Source organism: Ranitomeya imitator, chromosome 6, assembly GCF_032444005.1.
Source record: "Ranitomeya imitator isolate aRanImi1 chromosome 6, aRanImi1.pri, whole genome shotgun sequence".
Classification (NCBI taxonomy): domain Eukaryota; kingdom Metazoa; phylum Chordata; class Amphibia; order Anura; family Dendrobatidae; genus Ranitomeya; species Ranitomeya imitator.
The window spans coordinates 287,563,349-287,577,244 of NC_091287.1; the positions used below are offsets into that span (position 1 = coordinate 287,563,349).

General features: G+C 35.8%; 1 protein-coding gene across 2 annotated transcripts in view; it reads left to right on the forward strand.

Annotated features, from left to right (window-relative positions):
• Positions 1–13,896, forward strand: part of CDH20 (cadherin 20) — a 762,886-nt gene that overhangs the window by 706,628 nt on the left and 42,362 nt on the right. For both annotated transcript variants that reach the window (XM_069730620.1, XM_069730619.1), the window contains one exon: positions 3,667–3,920. In XM_069730620.1, coding sequence (XP_069586721.1) covers positions 3,667–3,920 — 254 coding nt within the window. The remainder of the gene's footprint in view (positions 1–3,666; positions 3,921–13,896) is intronic.

Below are 13,896 nucleotides of genomic sequence, written 5' to 3' on the forward strand. Positions count from 1 at the left end.
TATGTCAATTGACTCTACTCCCACACCATCCTTTTGGGTTATAGCATTGTGAATCTCCTCTAAGGCATTCATATACTGGGTCACTGTCTCCTCTTCCCTTTGAACTCAATTAAATAGTCGCATGTGCAGTTCCCCTACATCAGTGGGGTCCCCATGCGTCTCCTCCAGTATACTTAACACTTTAACAAGTGTATGCCTCTGGAAATGGATTGGAGATCTCATAGTAAAATGTTTCTATTTTCTGTCATTTTGAACTCTGAAATACAATATAGCATGAAGATAATCTAATACACAAACATACACAACCGTGAGTGCTCTGCTAATCTGTCTCCCATTGTATTGCCTACACTATACAGTACATAGATGGATGAGGGAAGCAAGGAACAAGAATAGCAGCTGTTGGGTTCAAATTGCCTACAACGGAATGGAATAGGCATAAGCTGAGTATAACTTAGTTTTTTCTTATTAAAAAAATGTTTAACACAGGGTGTGGATTTTGATTTCAAAAAAGGAGTTTATTCTTTGTGTGTGTATTTCAATACTTATGGGTGAGTCATTTCTGGGGTTGCTGCGGGCTGATTTTAGTAGACTGGGGGGGCAATATCTCTGACCCCTTCCCAGGCTATTAATATCTCGGATCAACGCAAACTGTACTGCTTTTCCCAGGTGCTGGTATACATTACACGGACACACGGACGGCACACAGATGTTAAACATGGGCACTGACACACTTATGTCACACGGATATCACATACGTACATACGGATGACACACGGACACGGACCACAGATCTTACCAGTACTGGTTTTTCCTGTACAGGAATCACCCGGATATGTGATGGAGACCTAAACCACAGTCAATATGAATCAGAGCCTGATTGCACGATTGCAGACAGGTATGTTTTTCTCAGGAATGCTGCCATGTTTCAGAAAAAGCATAGTTTGAAGAGCCAGCTGAGAACCATAAGAATAGACATCACCAGTCCGGAGTCGCATCCAGTTGGTTTCTTCCTGCCCTGCTTTAGTTCATTGACAGGTCTCTCACATGTGTGCATCTAGAGAGAGAACTGTCAATCACCTAGAGCAAGGAAGGTAGAAGTCAGCTGGCGGCGGTGCCGGACTAGTCACATCTATTTTTACAGTCATGGTTTGGGCAGCATGAATCGAGTGACAGGTCTCCTTTTAACAAAATTTGCTAAAAGTTAAGTCTGGACAAATTTCTAGCCAATTCATTCAAAACCTTTCACATGCGTTACGAGCATCTACTTTTTTTTTTCATATGTTGTTCCTTCATATAATGAATTTGCTTTAAGCCAAAAAGCAAAGCCAGTGTAATGAGAAAGCATAATGCTGAACGCATATTATTTCCTTTAAAGTCTTTCATTTCTCTGTGTATCTCAGCAGATATGTTCTGTAAATGAATTGTGACCTGATTGACTGATTCTTTCAATAGCTGCATTTGTTCAGAACATATTTCTCACTCTCCCCTGCCACAAAGAATACTAAAAAAGAGCATGGATTATTTATAAACCAATAAAATGTATGTGTTTTTTTTTTTTTTAAATGGAGCTTGAAGATCCATAAATGCTAATTATGCTTAGACAAAGCTGCCATAGATAAGGCAGATGGAGAATTGCTTGTGCATAAAGTGTAAAAGTAAGTAAAGTGATAAGACCGTCACTCTTCCCGTACTAATAAATTGTCCTTCATTAGCCAACAGTAAAACCACAAACATGTATATTGTTCTGCTAGAACAAGTCACAAGGTAGCAAACAGCGACAGCTTGAAGCAATATATCACACAGGCAGACTCACACTGAGAATATTTAGAAGTAAATTATGTAAAATGCTATAAACATAGTGCAATTATGACTGTCTCGTTTTAACCATCTTTCTGTTAAAGTCCTTTGGAAGTTAACTTTTCTCTGCTTTTAAAACTTCTTTTAGGCTATGTGCACACGATGCGGAATTGCTGCGGATCCGCAGCAGATTTTTCCGCGCAGAAACGCTGCAGATCCGCACTGTGATGTACAGTACAATGTTATTCAATGGGGTAAAAAAAAAAGCTGTTCAGATGGTGCGGAAAAATCAGTGCGGAATTGCTGCGGATTTCAAAGAAGTGCATGTCACTTCTTTTGTGCGGATCTGCAGCGTTTCTGCACCCCTCCATGTTAAAAATCCGTAGTGGCATAAACCGCAGAAAATCCGCATCAATTACGTGTAAAAACCGCACAAAATCCGCATAAAAACCACGGCAAATCCGCGGCTGCGGATTCTGCCAGGAGATGCGGATTTTGTGCAGAAAATTCTGCTCCCCTTTTCCTACGTGTGCACATAGCCTCACGGTGGTTTCTAGGAAAAAAAATATTTTTACATAGCTGCATAGGTTAAAAAAAACATAGGTCCATCAAGTTCAACCTTTCTCCACCAAATTATATTTTGCTTCTAAATTATCTATAACTCAGAATGTTAAATGTATTGAGGAAATCATCCAGCTAGTTTTTAAAGGCTACTATACTGTCTGTCACTGCTACCTCTTGTGGTAGGGCATTCCACAGTCTGACTGCTCTTACTGTAAAGAAACTTTCCAATTTAGCTCCCAGAAGGAGTAAGTCATGTGCCAGTCCTTTATATTGACCACACATGTATTTATACATATAAATGAGATCTCCTCTGAGACATCTTTTTTCTAAGCTAAATAAGCCCAACTTTTCCAACCTCTCGTCATATGAGGTGCCTTTCATCCCTTGTAATAATCTAGTTGCCCGCCTTTGACCTGACTCTTAACTTCTGAATATCCTTTTTAAAACGTGGAGCCCAAAACTGGATCCCAATTTCTAGATACATATATATTTAAAGATAACCTGTCACTAGGTGAAAAGTGACCAATTTTTGCCCTTAATTTAATCCTTCTCCTCTCTTGAATATTCACTTTTTTGTTTCTCCAAAATCCACTATATGGTTCCTGAGATATTGACATTTACATTTAGACTTACTTTTTTAGTCTTTATCAATGAGGAATACTGCAGAGCAGCCTAAAATCACGCCCTAGAGGATCCATTGAACGATGATCCCTTGGTAAAGACCATAAATATTAGCACAAAATTAAAAGGCCTATATTTCTGGAACCATATGGCGGATTATGAAAAAATAACCAAAAAAATGAATACTCAGGGAAACAGCAAGAATAAAATAACACCAAAAACTGGTCACTGTTGCCCTAGTTCCAGGAAATCTTTCTGATGATTCATTATGTGCTAAAATTCAATGCTAAAGATATATTGAATAGTTAAAAATTAAAAATAATTCAAGATTAGTGGGGAGGCCTGCAACTTAGGGTCCATTTGTCACATTCACTGAGTAAAGTTGCTGGCACATAAACCAAACTTATGCAAAGGGTCCCATTTATCTAAGCATTTGCCAAAAGTCCCTTCTGGCATCTGTTATTCTGCTGTAAATTAATATTACTTTTTGTCAACTGTGTGGATTAACAATGTCAAGGCAGTGGGTAAAAAAAATGTATAATGCATAGTAATTGTTTCTTTTATACACTGGTGACGGTATGCAATGTGCAGTATGTGATCAATGTATGAAAAATTATATTGTAAACATTTTTATGTTTCGCTTTCTGTAGATTATACAGTTTTATTAAAATATTGTTTTTTCAGCCTTTGGACTTTGAAAGTAAGAAAAGCTACACCCTGAAAATTGAGGGTTCAAACCCACACATCGAAGTACGTTTTTTTAATCTTGGTCCATTCCGTGACACTACGACTGTACACATTAGTGTTGAAGATGTTGATGAGCCTCCCGTGTTTGAATCCAGTCATTATTTTGTGGAAGTCTCCGAAAATGTAGATATTGGTACAACAATACAGATTGTTTCTGCTAAGGATCCGGATGCAACTAATAATTCAGTAAGGTAAGTAACCCTAAGTGTTAGCATCACCAATTCTATTGGAATTTACAATGATTAGAAACTTACATCTAGTGATCCTCCTTAAAACAAACAAAAAAAATTATATATTGAGGAAGTAGAAGTTTCTTATCTAAAATTAAAAATCCAGTGGTTTGTGCTATTTATTAGCTTCATTCACTACATCAGGGCCATCCTCAGCACTTGCTGGAGCTCTCTGACACTCTGCATTTTGGAGCACCATGGAGGCCTCTTCATAATTGACTTCTACTCAAGCCTCTATTTTTACCAAGTGTCTTTACCGTGAGTTAAACACAGGACCTGCTGTGTGGAAAGAAAAAATATTCAGAGTGAGCTAGAGGCTATGGCAGGATTTTCTCTGCCTAAAAATCTTTGTGATTCTTGGACACAGGTATAATGTCCTACAATTAGAGAAAAAAGAATCCGTCACTCACTGAGCTGCAGAAAAATATGAAATTTATTAGCAAAACAGTCCAAAAACAATGATGTTTTGGTCGAAAGGACCACCTTCAGACAGATTGCATACAGTCCACTGCATGTAACAGTGCTGTGGGGAATAGGGATTCAATAACCATCGGATTAGCACAATTACATGTGCAATCTGTCTGAAGAAGGTCATTTCGACCAAAATGTCATTGCTTTTGGATTGCTTTGCTAATGAATCTGATATTTTTCTGCAACGCAAGAAGTGCCAGATTTCTATCTATATAGTGCTATAATTAGATGCCGTCAGGTAAGAATTGGTGTCTGTCAAATGGCCACAGACTGGTTACTGACATGACCAATGGATCAAGTCATAAGAATCGATTTGTACCAGCTCTGTCTATGTATATCTTCATATGGATTACATTATAAACAGAAAACAAAGATGAATAGGTAACTGTTTTTTCCAGCAAAGTTGCTATAAAATAATAGAGCAAAACCAATTACCATAAACTTATTTTAATACACTTTAATCAATAAACATCACAGCAAATAACCTGGACATTTTTTATATTCCAGGAACCGTAACAATTTTTACAATACAGTAAGCTTGTTAATTAATGGTAATCAGTAAAATATATTAAAAATGGTGTTATTGTATTTTTACTCTTTTTTATGCTAATATTAGTATGCTAGATGGATGTTATAACTTGAGGCTATAGTGGAGCAATTGTGGCCATATGGTCCAAGGCCCTCCTAAACCTAAATCTGGCCTTATGCTGCCTTAGCTTGATAGAGCAGAGCAGGTAGTGACTTTCAGGGGTGATGCCAGAAGATAAGGAACTGCTCTGTGATCCCCAGGAGTAGAAGAATTCCAACAAGGAGCAGTCCATGACCACTCTATGCCAGATTAGATCATCACAGAGCAGAACAGGAGGGTAGTTAGCCACTAACTGCCAGTAAGTTCTAAGCCCCTAGCCAAAACAACACAAAGGCCTGAATCACTACTTTAAATCACTGCATCCCTTAAGATCCTTATAAGAGAAATAGAACGTGAACGAGATGTACATTTACAAAAAAAAAACATAACTTTTTGCCTTTTGATCATGGTATACATGTACAGTGTATTATTTTTGCAGATCTTAATTCTGCAATTCAGGCAACTGTCTTGAAGTATTATTTGGCCACCATATGGCATTGTTACTCATACTGTATATATATATATATATATATACATATATATATATATATATATATATATATATATATATATATATATATTTACATGCATATATTCTAGTTTCTTCCCATCAATCCTTTAAATTACAAATAAAACTAAGTAGGAGATTCATCAAAAGTTTTATGCCAGAAAACTGGAACAAAAGCTCTGAAAAGTTGCAAAATTTTTGGGCAACGCAGAGTTGCCCAAAAAGTTTTCCAACTTCTGGAGTTTTCACACCAGTTTAAATCAATTCCATTGGAATGGGAAGAGCCAGGGTGGGATGATGGCCATGGCCACCCCCCTATTAAGTTCAACACAATTGCGGTTGCTTTGTATGCAAGAAGTGCTCCTCCAATCCCTGACTGGAGCTGCATTTCTGGAACAGCGTATGGAGGCACACACCACTCAGCAGAGGCATCAAATTCATTAAGTAGCATGCGCAACTTAAAGCTGAAAGCCTCTACAGCACCGAAATAAAAAAACACTGGAGTGGTGCTACTAATCTAAGTTTCCTCACCCTACCACACTTACCAGACACCATCTTCACCTGTTCCCCACACAGCCACCTTGTGCCTGCAACTTCTGACTGCCCAGAAGTCAAAGGTAACCTTCACAAGCTCTCAATATAAGTTAATGAGAGCCTCATTCTGGCCCTTATACAGTGGGTACGGAAAGTATTCAGACCCCTCTAAATGTTTCACTCTTTGTTTCATTGCAACCATTTGGTAAATTCAAAAAAGGATTTTTTTTTCACTTAGTGTGCACTCTGTTCCCCATCTTGACTGAAAAAAACAGAAATGTAGAACATTTTGCAAACTTAATAAAAAAGAAAAACTGAAAGATCACATGGTCATAAGTATTCAGACCCTTTGCTCAGATACTCATATTTAAGTCACATGCTGTCAATTTCCTTGTGATCCTCCTTGAGATGGTTCTACTCATTCATTGGAGTACAGCTGTGTTTAATTAAACTGACAGTACTTGATTTGGAAAGGCATACCTGTCTATATAAGACCACACAGCTCACAGTACATGTCAGACCAAATGAGAATTATGAGGTCAGAGGAACTGGCCAAGGAGCTCAGAGACAGAATTGGCCAAGGTTACAGCATAATTTCTGCAGTACTCAAGGTTCCTAAGAGCACAGTGGCCTCCATAATCCTTAAATGGAAGAAGTTTGGGACCACCAGAAGTCTTCCTACACCTGGCTGGCCAGCAAAATTTAGCAATTGTGGGAGAAGAGCCTTGGTGAGAGAGGTAAAGAAGAACCCCAAGATCACAGTGGCTGAGCTCCAGAGATGCAGAAGGGAGATAAGAAAAAGTTCCACAAAAGCAACTATCACAGCAGCCCTCCACCAGTCAGGCCTTTATGGCAGAGTGGCCCGACAGAAGCCTCTCCACAGTGCAAGACATATGAAAGCTTACATAGAGTTTGCTAAAAAACATAGGTAGAGCTCCCAGACTATAAGAAATAAGATTCTCTGGTCTGATGAGAGGAAGATAGACCTTTTTGGTGATAATTCTAAGCGGCACTAGTAGTGTATAATAGCCATGTCTCGTCAAACTCAATCTGACAGGTGCCCCGCCCCTATCAAAGTGTATCAAAGTGTGTAACCCCTCCCCTCCCCTTGTCTGACGGCTGGTATCCAGCTGTCCCTCCTTGTTTGATTCCCCCTTTTGATATAGTTTAATATAGTTTAATTTGTTGTAGTTTTGATATTATTCCCGTATTTTGTGGAATAACACATGTTTATAATTATAGCCTAGTCGTGTATTTATTTTACACGTGGTTTATAACACCTTTCTCATTTGTTTATAATAGATTTTATACGTATCCCCGAGTTTGATTCTGTAAGCTTTTGTTTTATTCACAGTGTATTCATATAGTGGAGAACTTAAAGCTGTTTATATGTGTCTCTACTGAACACTATGGTGAACATTAACTAAATGTTTATTTTCCCAAACAGAGAATCTGCTGTGGGTATTTGCAGTGTATTCATATAGTGGAGAACTTAAAGCTGTCTATTTGTTTTTGTAAATGGTGAACACTAACTAAATGGTGAACATTATCTAAATTAGGTTAACTGCGGTTCAGAGGTTCATAACACCTAGGTCAATTTATAGCACCTAGGTCAAGCAATTGTTGTTGTATTTGCGTACCCCATAAATGTTTATTCTCACAAACAGAAAAGTTATTGTGTCCTGAAGATGGCATCTGAGGTTATTTGTTTTTTGTATTAGCTTTCTCAGAAAACAGCTGTGTTATCTGAGGGTCAGATATTTTTGTACAAACTCATGCTGTTTGGTGATCTTTGTGAAGCAGAACTTTGTTTTATAACACATTTGTACTTGTATTGTACCTGGATTGATATTTGCTTTCTCTTTTTTGTGTCCTGAAGATGGCATCTGCAAAGTTATTTGTTATCTACTGAGGCCATTGCAAGTTGTGTTTATTCACATTGTAGCAGGTTTTATCCTTGTGGCTGCCTTATATACACAGAAGAGATATGCACCAATGTCACAACACAAGTTATAATATGACCCAATGTTACAACACAAGTAAGAAGCGGCGTGTTTTATACGAATAAAAACCAAAGACACGATATTGTAAAAAAAAAAAAAAAAAATTTAAAAGATTTATTTCTCACGATAAAACAGCATCTCAAAGACATTTCAACACTATAAAAAATTCTTACAGAATATAAAAAGTAAAAACATTAAAATAGTACAATGAACAATTACACTTCTTACAAAATAATTAATATAGAGTTACAAGGCGAGTACAGCATTTTAGCCAGTACATTCTTTACATCGTGAGCCACATGGTTTGCAGCATCGGTAGAGACCTTTTTTAGGTAGCAGAGTTCCACGTGTGGAACCTAAGGAAGGGGAATGTAAAGATTGAATTGTACGGGGAGCCGTCGCTAACTTCAGCGGTGTAGATACAGAGCGTGTCTCACTGTTGGTAATTTTTAATTCATCTAAAAGCTTCCTAGTAGCGGTATTACCCACAACTGTAGACGCCATATTTAGTTCGGCCATAGCCTGCATAAATGAATCCCAACTCGGCGGTAAATTTCTACTGTTCAGAGCATGGCTCTGCGTTGTACTACGTACCAAATCCAGTAAGTTAGGCCCTGGTATTACGGATCCTTTGAAAATAAATTCAGCATTATTATTCCATGCTGTGACATTTTTATTCTGCAGCAGCCTGTTTAGTAAAAATTCAGCATTCTTTTTATATCTTTGGTTTATATTATATTAGCTTTTTGTCATAGGTCAGGGATTTTTTTTTTTTTTGCACTTTATTAATATGCGGTTATTAGTCATTTAGGACTTATGTTATCATGTTTTTTGCACTTTATTAATATGCGGTTATTAGTCATTTAGGACTTATGTTATCATGTTTTTGCACTTTATTAATATGCTGAACACATAGGTCAGGGATTTTTGCACTTTATTAATATGCGGGCCACATAGGTCAGTGATTTTTGCACTTTATTAATATGCAGGCCACATAGGTCAGTGATTTTTGCACTTTATTAACATACAACACACAAGAAATAGACATTTAGAACTTATTTATGTTATTATCTTTATGCACGTTGCCTGTGCTGTCTATAATTTGACTCTATCCTTGTTTTGTTGAAAATAACTGGACATACATAAGAAACCGGGCAATATATCTTTATAGAAATAACACTTCTGCACTCTTTGTGCATTTCTATCAGTTTTATTCATGCATTTATAACACACCATGTTTGATATTGGTAATTTGATTCTGGGAACACATTTTAAGTTACTTCTGCACATGTATTACTGTTTTTAGGCCATATAAATAGAAAATTATGTAGAAACCCAAAGTTTTGATAAGTGTATGAAAATACACCAATATTAACTATTTGTGCTATTTTAGGCGTAAATTTGTCCTATATGTATAGCAGTCAGGAGTTGGGGCGATGAAATATGTGTTACAAGCGTAGTGAATTGCAGATATATTCTACAGTGTATGTCATTTTGAGAAATGTGTGGCATAACCAATGTATACAGTAACAGGCGGAATGACTGAGTGTAATATTGCACTCAATACTGTGCAAAGGGTCTGAATACTTATGACCGTGTGATATTTCAGTTTTCTTTTTAATAAATTCGCAAAAAATCTACATTTCTGTTTTGTTCAGGCATGATGGCGTGCAGAGTGTACATTAATATATATATATATATCTCAGAATGCAACTGAATAGTATTGCTAATTAGGCCATATAAATAGAAAATTATGTAGAAACCCAAAGTTTTGATAAGTGTATGAAAATACACCAATATTAACTATTTGTGCTATTTTAGGCGTAAATTTGTCCTATATGTATAGCAGTCAGGAGTTGGGGCGATGAAATATGTGTTACAAGTGTAGTGAATTGCAGATATATTCTACAGTGTATGTCATTTTGAGAAATGTGTGGCATAACTAATTACCTATTACGGCCACATTTCTATGCAGTGTATTTTAGAACCAGTGTTTCTGGCTGCAGACTGTAATGTGTAAGGTATTCTCATTTTTATATATTGTATTTTATAACACACCATGTCGTTTATATAATAATCACAGTTGTGTCTCTACAGGACAACGTGGCTTACAAAGACATTTCATTAATATAAGTGTGAAACTGACAGACAAGCACAGCTGTGTCTCTACAGGACATGCTGGTCACTAGACAGCCAGAGTTTCTGTGGGGGAGATATACTAACAGAGGTTCTGTTGACCCAATAAACCGGTGTAGAACGTACACAGAGAGCAACTTACAATATTTACTAAGGTAGCGGAAATGAGTTTACTGCAGTTATCAGAGCATTGTATTTTATTTGACAGCCACAAGTCACACAGGTCATGATGATAGTGTATCTGCAGCATGTTATTTGGAAATAAAGAAGCCTTTTTTGTATTCGCCCGCATTTTATATAAAATCTGCATAAAAAAATCTTCTTGGCTACACCAAAACACGTAAGAAACAAATGTATAACTTTTAGATCTACCGCATCCACAGATATTATTCCAGCGTTCTTTAATTCTACATTATTTTAGCACATATTAATTTCACAACTTTTATATGATATTTATAACACTCATTTTATATGAGTTTTCTAACACATTCTCACGGGAATATTATATATATATATTTTGTGTTTTGCGCAATTATTTGACACTGTAATTCGCATTTTATATAAAATATGCATAAAAAATCTTCACATTCTCACGGGAATATTATATATATATTTTGTGCTCTGCATCATTATTTGACACTGTAATTCGCATTTTATATAAAATCTGCATAAAAAATCTTCTTGGCTGCACCAAAACACGTAAGAAACAAATGTATAACTTTTAGCGCTGTCGCATCCGCAGATATTATTCCAGCGTTCTTTAATTCTATATTATTTTATCACATATTAATTTCACAACTTTTATATGATATTTATAACACATTCTCATTTATAAGGGATTTATAACACAATATTGTAAAATCATTTATTGGTTCGCGGCCTTACTAATATCCTTTGAAAATAAATTCAGCATTATTATTCCATGCTGTAACATTTCTATTCTGCAGCCTCCTGTTTAGTAAAAATTCAGCATTCTTTTTATATCTTTGGTTTATATTATATTAGCTTTTTGATAATCCCGGGAGTGCCATCTATCTAGCCCGAGTATTTTTGTTATCTCAAAAGGGTGTGACACAGTCCCATATATTATTCCAGCATTCTTTAATTCTACATTATTTTAGCACATATTAATTTCACAACTTTTATATGATATTTATAACACTCATTTTATATGAGTTTTCTAACACATTCTCACGGGGATATTATATATATATATATATATACTGTATATATTTTGTGTTATGCACCATTATTTGACACTGTAATTCGCATTTTATATGCCGCTGCTTTTTCTTGTTTTTGTGTAAAAATCTCTGGCAGACAGGCACAGCTGTCTCTACAAGACATGCGGGACACACCAGAGACATTGGAAATTGGGGGTTATAATGTCGAATTCAGAAAATAACCATTTTATATTGAATGACTAATGATTTCTATAGGCCTACTTTACTATGAAATTATGCATAAAAAATCTTCTTGGTTAACCCAAAACCGTAAGAAACAAACGCATAACTTTTAGCTCGAACACATCAGCATATATTATTACAGTTTTTTGCTGAATTAAAAATTATACAGTTATTTCATATTTTTTGGGCTTCATGACAGGAGAAATTATTGATAGAAACCCAGAGTTTTGATACGTGTATGAAAATACACCAATATTAACTATTTGTGCTATTTTAGGCACAAATTTGGTCTATATGCATAACAGGCAGGAGCTGGGGCGAAGAAATATGTGTTACATGCGTAGTGAATTGCAAATATATTCTGAAGTGTATGGCATTTTGAGAAATGTGTAGCATAACCAATTACCTATCACGGTCACTAGATGGCAGAATATCATATTAATTATACATTGGGGTTTACTTTTGGAAGCTTATAAAGGCGGTGTGTATGTGCACAGGATGACTTATTTTGTTTTTATAGTCACTAATATCCATATTAAATGACTCTTTAGCTTTATGAGTAAGAGACAACATACAAATAGAATCCTTTTCCCTAGTAGTTTTATATTCTATGTCTGATATATTTCTACACAAAGCTACAAAACTATTTTGTAGTTTATAATGTATCACAGTAGTTTCATGTGAAGTTACATCTTAGGTTCTGTTCAGACTATTGTAATATCTATAGCTTAAAATAGAGCCAAATAGCTACTTTCAAACACGGACATACACCATTGATTTTCGTCACAAATGGATCCAATATATCTCGTGTCACGGTTTATTTTTACCGCGTTGCGGTTTAAAGTTATAAGCATTTAAATAATAATTTTCTCATTAGATATGTGACTCGCGATATTTATTTGCTTAGGTTAGATCATTTTCAGTTTAACAATACATTTTATCACAAAAATGACCTTATCTGGGGCCCTAGAAACAACATAGCAGCATTAGTAAGCCCCTTTCTTTTTACATTATCAAGAATCCTTGGGTTAAGATAACGTAAGTTTATATGCATAAAGCATTTAATATAGTGCACCAAACATGATATGGTTTTTGATTTCTATGAACTGTCGCGGTCTAAAATGTAATCGCACTATACACTATGTGTGTTGTGTGTGATGCATGTGTTGTATGTGTTCTGTGTGTTGTGTGTGTGTGTGTGTTCTGTATGTTGTGTATGTATGTTTGTTGTATGTGTTGTGTGTTTTCTGTATGTTATGTGTGTTTGTTGTGTGTGTGTGTTTGCCTGCAGCCATCTCCTTTCTGTAATTCTCCTCTCTCTTTACAGCGCCATAAATCTATAATGGCCAATTCATTTACCCATATTTATATAGAAAAGGTAAAAATCACAACTGAGGAAGAAACCAGTAGTACATGAACAAAAGTAACACCCGGAAAATAAAATACTGTAAACAATAGTAAAACATTATATTCAATAAGTGTGTGATGCATGTGTTGTATGTGTTCTGTGTGTTGTGTGTGTGTGTGTATGTTTGTCGTGTGTGTTGTATGTGTTGTGCGTGTTTTGTATGTTATGTGTGTTTGTTGTGTGTGTGTGTGTTCTGTATGTTGTGTATGTATGTTTGTTGTATGTGTTGTGTGTGTGTTTTGTATGTTATGTGTGTTTGTGGTGTGTGGGTTCTGTGTTGTGTGTGTGTGTGTGTTCTGTATGTTGTGTATGTATGTTTGTTGTATGTGTTGTGTGTTTTCTGTATGTTATGTGTGTTTGTTGTGTGTGTGTGTTTGCCTGCAGCCATCTCCTTTCTGTAATTCTCCTCTCTCTTTACAGCGCCATAAATCTATAATGGCCAATTCATTTACCCATATTTATATAGAAAAGGTAAAAATCACAACTGAGGAAGAAACCAGTAGTACATGAACAAAAGTAACACCCGGAAAATAAAATACTGTAAACAATAGTAAAACATTATATTCAATAATATTCATATATTTAACCTTATATGATTTGTTCGCGACAGTTCATAGAAATCAAAAACCATATCATGTTTGGTGCACTATATTAAATGCTTTATGCATATAAACTTACGTTATCTTAACCCAAGGATTCTTGATAATGTAAAAAGGAAGGGGCTTACTAATGCTGCTATGTTGTTTCTAGGGCCCCAGATAAGGTCATTTTTGTGATAAAATGTATTGTTAAACTGAAAATGATCTAACCTAAGCAAATAAATATCGCGAGTCACATATCTAA